The sequence below is a fragment of the Tachypleus tridentatus genome, chromosome 1, assembly GCF_004210375.1.
Source record: "Tachypleus tridentatus isolate NWPU-2018 chromosome 1, ASM421037v1, whole genome shotgun sequence".
Classification (NCBI taxonomy): domain Eukaryota; kingdom Metazoa; phylum Arthropoda; class Merostomata; order Xiphosura; family Limulidae; genus Tachypleus; species Tachypleus tridentatus.
This window is the reverse complement of record NC_134825.1, coordinates 64,961,411-64,973,270: the sequence shown is the minus strand read 5'-3', so window position 1 is coordinate 64,973,270 and position 11,860 is coordinate 64,961,411. Positions and strand designations below refer to the sequence as shown.

The 11,860-nt window shown below is 34.6% G+C and overlaps 1 protein-coding gene across 1 annotated transcript in view; it reads left to right on the top strand.

Moving 5' to 3' along the window:
- Positions 1–375: 375 nt before the first annotated feature.
- LOC143232476 (prostaglandin E2 receptor EP2 subtype-like) overlaps positions 376–11,860 on the top strand; it is a 56,265-nt gene continuing 44,780 nt past the window's right edge. Inside the window, exon 1 of the mRNA XM_076468002.1 lies at positions 376–1,302. Coding sequence (XP_076324117.1) covers positions 844–1,302 — 459 coding nt within the window. The 5' untranslated portion in view covers positions 376–843. The remainder of the gene's footprint in view (positions 1,303–11,860) is intronic.

The window sequence follows — 11,860 nt, the reverse complement described above, 5'->3', positions numbered from 1 at the left end:
TACTTGTTAAGATTTCATAATTTTACCGTTTGTCAGCTTCAGTATTTACCCAAATAAATAAACAGAATAGCACATAATCCTTAAAAATAAATACACAAATGAATTAATTACTTGTATCTCATTGTTAAAAGAAGAGTATTAGATAAAGAGCGACAAATGTACATATAAATGTTAATATCCGGAGAATGCCAAAAAAGAAAGATAAAACGAGAAACATTTGTCAAATGGCAGTCGACTACATCTTTGAAAAAAAAAAAAAAAAAAAGCGAATTCGTCCTCATCCAATCAGGTACGTTGATGTTTGCTGCCATCTGGTGCTAATTTCTGAAACATGATGCTTCTCCGGACACTTGTTTCTAGTGCCTTCGTGCAAGGTTTAAAGATTTGTGCGTTGCTGAACTCTACGATTGTTGTGTGACGCGTGGACTGGTGAAACGTATTTTACAGGCTTGAGAGTGCGACACTTTCTGTGGCAACTATTAATGACCAAAGAACTTTAGTGTCTAAAATAAATTGTGGAAAATCGACCAAATTAGTTTCTAATCTTTACTGAAGGATATTACTCAGTTGTATTACTTGCTAATAAGTTATTTCTATTAATTTATTTATATTTACAAAAATTCTGACAGTACTTGAGGAACGAGCTATTTAGTTTGTCAGAACGTCTACTTTACCCCGCAAAGCTGGTAGACTTTAAAATAAACTTGGATTTTTAAATGTATTTTTGGTAATAAAAGAAAACGACACTACATTTCGTACTCAAAAGGCAAAGGCTCAACTTGTAGTCTTCTGTGATATAATTCGAGTGCAAGAAATAAAACATTTGCCAGATAATTTTTTACGATGTCAATGTCCAGTGTAGTTAATTACACATTGGCAGCCTGGAACACAACAAAGAGGAACCAGGATAACGACTTAGCTGATCAGGATAACATTGAGACAGACGAATCCATGCGTCATCTCTCCACATTGAATCAAGCTCTTATAAGTTTCTTATACGTGTTTGGGGTTGGAGCTAATATTTGTTCCTTAATTCTCTTAAAACGAGGAGAAACGACACGGAACGGAAAACAGACGTTGATGGTCCGATGCCTCATTTGGAACGATCTTTTGGCTCTTGTGGGATCTTTCTTTCTTATGTACATACAGCTTTACCTGTTGCCAGGAGAGCCAGTAATCCCTCGATGGCTGTGTATACTACGAGTTCTTCTCCGGACTTTCGGCCTCTCCTCCGGAAGTGTGACCACGGTGATGTCTGTGGAGAGGTGGTTAGCACTAACTAGGCCCTTTTTTTACCAGAAGGTAAAGTTTGAAACAGGTCATCCCATGTGTATAAATACTTGATTTTGTAAAGTCACGTACGTAAGCTCAGCGTATAACTCTAATTTGTTATGAATTCAAGAAATGTTAATATGTCTTAAAATGCAAGTGACTTATAAGTTAATGAAAACACATTTCGTTTGATCTTTGAAATAATACATTTCAACTGTTGAAATTAATTTAATTTCCATGTTTTAATATCTTCTATGGCAATACTATTCATTATGGTTTGAGTAAACACCTGAAATATATATGTGTGTTTTCTTATACCAAAGCCATATCGGGCAATCTGCTGAGCCAACCGAGGAGAATTGGACGCCTGATTTTAGTGTTGTAAATTCGTAGACATACCACTGTACTAGCGAGGGTCAGAATTAAGTTTAACAGAACAACTGTTTAATCTGTTTGTACACGTAACTTCGTATACTTTTATTTGAAGACCTTTTCTGCAACTTTATATTTTTCCTAAGCTTTGAAAATCGCCTACTGTAGGTTCACTTTTAACCAGTTTTGTCAATCGATTAATGCGAATCGAATCAGTGACACTTTGATAAAAATGTGAAAAAAATAAGCTTCTCAAAACAATACATAGAATAAAAAGTATTTCTTAATTATTACAAGCAAAATTATATACGTCAATACTAAACTTGGTTAACCTTAAAACTGTGACAGTTGAGTTTTTTACCTTGGACAGATTTTAATTTGATTTGTTTTGAAATACGCGTAAAGCTATATGAGGGTCTATTTGCACTAGCCGTCCCTAATTTAGCAGTGTAAGACTAAATGGGAAGGCATCTAGCATCACCACCCACTGCTAACTCTTGGGCAACTCTTTTAACAACGAATAGTGGGATTAAACATAACGTTATAACACCCCCACGGCTGAAAAGGTGAGCATGTTTGGTGCGACGGGGATTCGAAACCACGACCCTCGGAGTACGAGTTGAGTGCCTTAACCACCTGGTCATGGCGGGCCGAACCGTCTTTTGTGAGTGTGTGTGTGTGTTTTCTTATAGCAAAGCCACATCGGGTTATCTGCTGAGCCCACCGAAGGGAATCGAACCGCTTATTTTAGCATTGTAAATCCGCAGACTTCATTATTATAAACAAATTACTCTGAAATAGATCGGGCAGGAAATATATATATTTATATATATACATACATACAACTGACACAAGACTGCGAATTTGAACTTCATAAAAAATTGTTTTCGTTTTTTAAATAACGGCTTTTACATAATTCAGCTGTAAAGGTTTCGAAAATAATAATATATTTTTCTATCATGTTAGGATTTTTTTTTCTTACAAGTCGGGAAGATAAAAATTATTACTAGATCAAATTATTATCTCTTTTACCAGAATGGACAATTTTTATTATTATGTCTGTTATATTAGGATTTTAAAACGATCTGCAAGACTCTCACGTCTCGATTATATATGATTGACTCAGCTGAATATAATATATTATTTATTTATTCTTAAATTACGTCGGTCTTTATATTGCCTCAGAAGTGTAATATTTTTTCTTTAATCACGTACTTCGTTGATAACATGTTGTTTGCTAAAAGTTGTTTTTGTTTATTGGTTGAGAGCTACCTTGTAGCTGAGTAAATGTAACGTACTTTTATGTTTTATCATTGCTCTAGTTCTACCGTTGAAACATCGGCTTCTTTTGAAATCACGTTCCGAAGAATTAAACAAATATTAACATTTTCCTCATTCCGCATGTAGAAGGTTGTTAGTGTTTACGGCCTTATTTTTTACTTTTTCTGAAGTGTACACTAACATATTCTGCACATCTGTCCTTTGTATTGTTTGTTTGTTTGTTTTGTGTTTTGGAATTTCGCACAAAGCTACTCGAGGGATATCTGTGCTAGCCGTCCCTAATTTAGCAGTGTAAGACTAGAGGGAAGGCCGCTAGTCATCACCACCCCCACCGCCAACTCTTGGGCTACTCTTCTACCAACGAATAGTGGGATTGACCGTCACATCATAACGCCTCCACGGCTGGGAGGGCGAGCATTTTTGGCGCGACGCGGGCGCGAACCCGCGACCCTCGGATTACGAGTCGCATGCCTTATGCGCTAGGCCATGCCAGGCCAGCTGTCCTTTGTAATGAAATTACTTAACGTACACTTGTTATTGTACACATAAACCAAAAATGTGGAAATGTTAAAAACACAAATGAAGCACTTCCTGTATGATGTACGTAGGACAGATATGTAATAAAGAAAACTACGAGTTACGTCAAGTTCTCTCTTCATAAATACATAAACAATGCCAACAGTCCCTTTTAAATATATATATACATATTGCATGATTTACCTTGGTTAGTACATTTTTTATTTTGCTTATAATACTTTAAATTATTCAATTTGTGGTCAGTTATTAGACTTCCATGAAGTTTGATCGATTGCTAAGTTCCTCAAAGTGGTATTTCACTTGAACTTTACACGGTCAAATATTCCATTCTCGTTGAATCTTCTTGAGAGTTAGTTCAGACCCTAAATTTGATCAGAATGTTAATTCAATTAGAACTCTTGGTACAAGTACATGAGAATTCTAAAGAATGATAAGTATTTTCACACTGCCTCATTAAATTGTCAACTGCGATCAGTGAAGTATTACCATAGTTTAATGGGTAAAAGCAATTCACACAAGTGAGATTTTCATATTTCACCTTTGGTAAGGGTTATGTAACATGTGTATTGTTGTTGAGGATTGCCTAACAAAACGTTTTGACTAAAAACTTATAAACTGTATGTATATATCATTTATTATAAAAAAAAACAAGCCCAAACAAAAATCAAAAACGCTATACGAATCAAAAGGATCCCCATGGTACAGGCTATACTGTGGGATATAAAATGTATCCTGGGTTTTGGAGATGATTTCGGGAGTAGGACAGACATTTCGGTGGGGATACACCATCTATCAGTCTTAACCTACGTTCGCCAGTCTCACGTGAAGAAAAAGTTTTGTTTTGTTTTTTTAGTTTCGCGCAAAGCTACAAGAGGGCTATCTGCGCCAACCATTCCTAATTTCGCAGTGTAAGACTAGAGGGAAGTCAGTTAGTCATAACCACCCACCGCCAACTCTGGGGTTACTCTTTTACCAACGAATAGTGGGATTGACCGTAAAATTATAATGCCCTCACGTCTGAAAGTGCGAACATGTTTGGTGTGAGGGGAATTCGAACCTGTGTCCCTCAGATTACGAGTCGAGCGCCCTAATCATCTGGCCTTGCCGGGCCGAAGTAAATAATAAAATAGTCGAAGGAATGTAAATAGTAAAAAAAAACATAGTATATGTATTTATATTGGTAACAGAAAAGTACATTGCGTTTCTACTTATTTTACTCGAGAATGTGCGTGATCTGAACGGGAAAAGTTTGAATGTATGTCTTCTATTATCAAATGTTCAAAATTCCGACGAAATCATTGTTACATAATACTCCATTTATAATGTGATGACATAATTATTACTTTAATGTATTATGGCTTTTTTCAGGCTATCGATGAATAATGTTTGAATTTTAACATGAAACGTAATCATTCACGATTTCCAATTATTTCACAACAATTAAAATAAATCTGATAAATGGACAGAGATAATAGTAAAAAATGTATTGTTAGTAAAAGTATGCTTAGGTAACAGGTATACTATATTATAACACTACAGGTGTATTATAATGACCAATGCGTAAAAACACCTTATGCTTTACATGTAAAAGAAATTACAATTTGTTAAAGGTTGCAAATTTCTATTGTTACTATGAAATTTTACCTGCTAGCTTTACTTACAAATTACATATCAGTGATAGCATGCACTGTGATCTGTTATTATTTTAAATCTATTATCATCGTGTTATATACTTCGTTTACTCGTGATCCAAACAAGTAATAATAACAATTTCTCTAGTTTGAAATGTATGTCATATTCGAAACAATTAAACAATTATATTTTCATTAACCTGTTATTACTATGATATTTTACAATATTACACACTGGGTAAAGATAAAACTAATATTGAAATTATATGAAAGACCATATTAAAATAATCGAAAATTTTTATTATGTCCCTTTCAAGACATTTTCAACATATTTTTCGTATTGTATATATGTTATACATTACATTTCATTAAACTTGAATAATGAGTAATTTGCAAGTACTTTTATCATCATATAACGAAATCTCTGCCAACTGGTTCATATGTTATGTATAAACTCCATAAGTTTCCTTTTTAGAATATATATATATATATGTATATGTCATTGGAATCCAAATCGTCACTTCTTTATTGGAAACGAGTTTCACAATGTTAAATGTGTTTGACCTTTATTTGACAATGAGAAAAAGACATGTTATATGGAATCACAAATTTAAAAAAGTAAAAGAATTGAAGTAGAAAACTGATAAAACCTAGCATTTATCAAGTTGGAAAAAAATGAGTTGGACAATACAAAATAAATAAATGTTACTAATAAATGGAACGAATGGATAAACCAACCTGTACTCGGATGAAATTCTCACTTTAGACCAAACTTCAAAATACGTGAAAGCGTAAGCAATTAGGATTATTTAATGTTATTTTATTGTATTCTATGCATACCTTTGTAGATGATGTTTTATTTGGGGGCTTGCTTTTACATAGTATTTGTATAGTAGGCCTTTCCTTTGATTTCAGGACATTCAGTAGCTATTGTGCTCACCTGCTTGTGAGCACTTGTTCCACTGTAAAAAAGTTAAAAGTTAAATTGGTGTTACTTGTTTTGTTTTGCACTTGATATATTATCAGTTTTGATGATTAACTCGAACTTTGTAACAGAACATGTTTGGTAGTTATAATCTTCAGATCGCTCCAAAGAAATTATTAATAACAATACCGTGTCCTAATTAGAAAACCTAGATGAATTTCTAGAATATCTTACAAATAAAGTAATACAATTAATCACACTGAATTACGTATTACGATTTAGTAACGCTGATTGAGCAAAATTATAAGATATGTTTACGTGATATACAAGAAAGATTCAAGATTTCAAAACGGATTGCTTATCAAGTCCTATATGAATTTAAATGTTAAGAATTATACTCATAGCATGGATCATTTCATCACTTTTGACGATTTCTAATAAAATCACCATGCATAAAATAATTATGATTATTTAACTGCTTACGTAACACGCACAAACAGTTTTGTATACCTATAGGATTCAAATTAATTTATTCGAATGAAGCAACAACATGATTCCCTGGTTAAGTGCAGATGAATTTGCCAGTTTGAGAGATATGCTTCACCCTTGAATATCCTAAGAAAATAAACAGTTTTATATACAGTCATGTGAAAAAGTTAGGACACCCTATGATAGCCTGTGTATTTTTGTAACATTTTTGGATATATAGATATTTAATCTCAATTTTAACAATACTGAGAGATTATAGGAATATAACTAAACAATTAAAACTGAAGAAAAGACTTTTCAAGATCTTCTGTAAATGTAATTCTACAAAAATGGGCATTTTAACTGAGGAAAAAGTTAGGACACCCTCATATTTATTCCCACTTAAAATGGCTCAACTCACGCACAGGTGTATCACACTAGGTGCACATCATTAGAAGATCATTACTCAGCATTTTGAATGAGGCTTGCCCTATTTAAACCTCAGACATATAGTTTGGTGTGCTCCTGACTGTTGAAGTGAGAGTGAGCACCATGGTGAGAGCAAAAGAGCTGTCTGAGGCCTTCAGAAAGAAAATTGTAGCAGCTTATGAGTCTGGTAAGGGATTTAAAAAGATCCCAAAGGATTTTGAAATCAGCTATTCCACTGTCCGTAAAATAGTCAACAAGTGGAGGGCTTTGCCAACATGCCTAGGTCTGGTCGTCCAAGCAAGTTCACCCCGAGAGCAGACCGCAAGATGCTAAAAGAGATCTTCAAACACCCTAACATGTCATCACGGGACCTACAGCAGGCTCTGGCTACTGTTGATGTGAAAGTGCATGCCTCTACAATCAGAAAGAGACTGCACAAGTTTAACTTGTATGGGAGGTGTTCAAGGAGGAAACCTTTGCTCTCTAAGAGAAACATCAAGGCGAGACTGAAGTTTGCCAGACAGAATGTGGACAAAGACCAGGACTTCTGGAATAATGTTCTTTGGACAGATGAGTCCAAAATCGAATTATTTGGACACCAGAACAGAGGACATGTTTGGCGTAAACCAAATACAGCATTCCAGGAAACGAACCTCATACCAACTGTGAAACATGGAGGTGGAATTGTGATGGTTTGGGGCTGCTTTGCTGCAGCAGGACCTGGACAGCTCACAATCATAGAATCCACCATGAATTCTACTGTGTATCAGAGGGTGCTTGAGGATCATGTGAGACTATCTGTATGAAAATTAAAGCTGAAGCGGAACTGGACCCTGCAACACGACAATGACCCAAAACATACCAGTAAATCCACCAAGGACTGGCTGAAAACTAAGAAATGGAGAGTCCTGGAATGGCCGAGTCAAAGCTCAGATCTTATCCCATTGAGATGCTGTGGGGTGACTTGAAACAAGCTGTAAATGCAAGAAACCCCTCAAACATCTCACAGCTGAAAGAATTCTGCATTGAGGAGTGGGGCAAACTTTCTTCAAACCGATGTCAGAGACTAGTAGATGGCTACAAGAAGCGTCTCACTGCAGTTATTTCACCTAAAGGGGGTAACACTAGCTATTAGGCGGTAGGGTGTCCTAACTTTTTCCTCAGTTAGAATATGCATTTTTTTTGAGAATTACATTTATAGAAGATCTTGAAAAGTATTTTTTCTAGTTTTAATTGTTTAGTTATACTCCTATAATCTCTCAGTATTGTTGAAATTGAGATTAAATATCTATATATCCAAAAATGTTACAAAAATACACAGGCTTTCATAGGGTGTCCTAACTTTTCACATGACTGTATGCGTGAAAACGGCTGGTATGGGTTGAGAAATTTTTTTATGTAGAGGAGCGAACAACGTATCGACCTTCTTCAGTCATCGTAAGGTTCATAAAAAATGTTCTCAACCCATATCAGCCGTTTGTACATATGTATTTTTCTCTACAAGTAGGTTTTCTCGCCATCACGGAATAAACAGTTTTCTTAAAATTCAAGATTCCAAAACATTTTACAAAATAATGAGCAATTCCTGAAAAAGCAACGGTTGGAAGTGAGTATGCCTAATAAATTCATTTATCTACATATTAGGCATATAATGAGGTTCACTTTAAAGATAATGACTATTTTTGTTGTATAGGATTTCAATGAGCAACCATATATAAGTGTAAAAGCTTTTTCTCGTTAAGGAACTAGATCTCAGTGTACTTATGATAGTGGATTAAAGTTCCCACAAGGCTTAAAGATCCGTAAAACACAATGCTATTTTTGAACATCCTAAGGTTGGATAAAACGTCGCTAAAAGTATTTTAATGGGTTTGAAATTGGCGCAAAGCTACACGATTGCTATCTGCGCTAGCCGTCCCTAATTTATGAACATAAGATTAGAAAGAAGGAAGCTAGTCATCACCACCTACCGCGAATTCTTGGGCTACTCTTTTACCAACGAATAGCGGGATTGACTGTCATTTTATAACGCCCTCACAGCCGAAAGAGCGAATATGTTTGGTATAACAGAGATTCGAACCCGCGGATTACGAATTAAGCGTCATAACCACCTGGCCATGCCGGGCCAGTATTTTAATATTTAAACTAGTGATATACTGTAAAAGTGACATGTGAATTCTACTAGTGTTTTTTCCACTTTGTTTATAATGTCTTATTGAAGTTTTGTTTCTTAGCATAAAGAGTAAGTTAATAAGAGAGTTTTGTTTTTTTTTGCGTTAGGACAGTTTATTCGGACCCGGCAGAATAAATTGTTGGTATGAAACAAAGTGTTAGTTTTATGCCAGACTATTCTCGTGATCGTAACTTATGACATGACTAGAACTGACAATTTCTAGGTTTTCTTTCTACAAAACGTCACTGAAATCGATCATTTTTTTTTAAATTGTCTTCATATGATTAAAGAAGGTAAGTAGTTAAGGATATTGATGTCCATTTCTCAAGGTCTTGAGTTTTGACAGAATTTCCACGTAGTCTCATTATCTGGCAAGTTTATTATTTGTGTATAGAAGTAGATATTTGGAGAAATTAACCAATATAAACACAAGATTAGGATAATTTAAAAATGAAGCTAATAAAACAAAGAGTGACCTCAGTTACGATGTCTGAAAGTTATTAAATCTGTTGTGGCTTAAAACTATGTTTTACTTCAAGTTTTCTATGACAGGTAAACATTTTCAAACTGCATCTTTCTGAAATCAAATGTTCGGTTTTAAGCTTCTAAGTCTGTAAAGTCATCTCTAAGTAATTTCCCAGTAACTCAAAGTTAAGTTTGCTGGTTTACGACAACATATTTGGGTTTCAATAACCCTGGCTAGCAAAGCATAGAAGTTGTTGTTATTGTTTTGAATTAAGCACAAAGCTACACGATGGGCTGTCCGTGCTCCCCCCACCACGGGTATCGAAACCCAGATTTTAGCGTTGTAAGTTTGCAGACATACCGCTGAGCCACTGAAGGGGGGCAAAGCATAGAAACTCAATAGTGTAGCTTTGTGTTTAATAAGAAACAAACCATCTCAAAGTAAAATCCATAAAGAATTACATAGTTAAATGGCATTTACTACCTTACAATAGTTATTATACTAAATTCAGATGTTGTATTTATCATACTTTGCATTTCTCTAGTATATGTTAAAGATCAGTGCATAAAGTGTTTCGAATGAAAGTACTAAGTCCGCCATCTTTTGTTTCAGATACATTCAAATTTCAAATAAGTAGAGTTTTTATGGAATTCTAATATATAAAATTACCTCATGAGGAATTTGAAATGCTATTATAACCCATTATTTTTGTGGATTATGTAGTATTCGTGGAATAAACAAAAATGATATATTAAACTGATACACTGATGATGATAATTCGAAAATCACACCCTGTTAGGGGTAAACGTCATAAAACTATTAAGACTGTTTTAATGCTCTTCCGAAAACTCGCCAGTTGTTAAACACAAGTCTATATATACAAAATGCTCAGTTATCAGTTCAGTTATAGAAGATTAGTTTGAACTGCGATACACTTTTGTTATTTTTAATTGTGCGTGTAGATTCAGGATGGGTGTTTCCATTTACTGAAGGTCTATTGATATTTTAAAGTCTACGTGTTAAGGCGTCAACGAATTGAAAATGTTTTAGCATCGCTGTGATGAACATCACATTTCTGATCTGAGCGCGTGTGTTGCTTGCACTGTCAGGAGCATCTACTGTTTGAGCTACGCTCGTTTACATGTTCACATACAACGTAGTCACAATTTAGTTGTATTTATATGCTTCTATTGGTGGTACTGGTTGTGGGTACATTTCGAAATGTCATCATAATAATTGTTGTACTTAACTGACTTTAATTTGTTACCGTATATATTTCAATCAAAACTAATCCATACATTTTAGTAGATGAACTGCATAAGTGGTACGGTTTCTTCGTAAACATACGTTTTCAGTCTCTCCATAAATACTCACGTAACCAAAATGTCCTCTCTTAAACTGTCTATACAAATGTGTTGTAAGTATAATTAAATACACTGAACTTGCTATAGCTTTATTACGTTATTTGATTTCAGTATTTTTAATAGGGTGATTAGGAAATTGAATAAAATATTATGTGATAACAAAAAACAATACTAATAAAAATATAAAATTAAAATTAATCTAGACATTTATAAGTACAGTAATGTTATTTTACCTTTCTACCAGTTCTCAGTTCTCGTTAACACGGAATTTTGTCAGATAATAATTCTAGATTCTTTTTTCTCGATTCTATGACCTAAGAAATTGTTTGTTTTTGAATTTTGCGCAAAGCTACTCGAGGGCTATCTGCGATAGCCGTCCCTAATTTAACAGTGTAAGACTAGAGGGAATGGAGTTAGTCATCACCACCCACCGCCAACTCTTGGGCTACTCTTTTACCAACGAATAGGGGGATTGATCGTCACATAATAACGCCCCTATGGCTGAAAGAGCGAGCATGTTTGGTGTGATGGGGATTCGAACCCGTGACCCTGGGATTAGAGTCGACTAACTTAACCACCTGGCCATGCCGGGCCTGACCTAAGAAATAGCATTAGGAAAAATAAATCGTCTGATTGGATTACAATAGCTTTATCCATATTATTTATCACACATAATTTAATTTGGAAAAATAAGATTATTTCTCAATACCACATACACTGAGAGTTTAGATTTTTTCCATCAAAGTTTAAAGTTTTACTGTAAAAATGAATAGTCTCACAGCGCACATCGCCAATGAAACACGCTTTATAGATAAAGACAATATCAAAGAGCTCTCAGAATGTTCTCATTCTAGCAAAAATTAATAACAAATCTAAATGAAGAAATTCATACCTAAGAAAGAAGAGACACCTATCTGAAGAAGCTCGACATTAGTTTTCTAT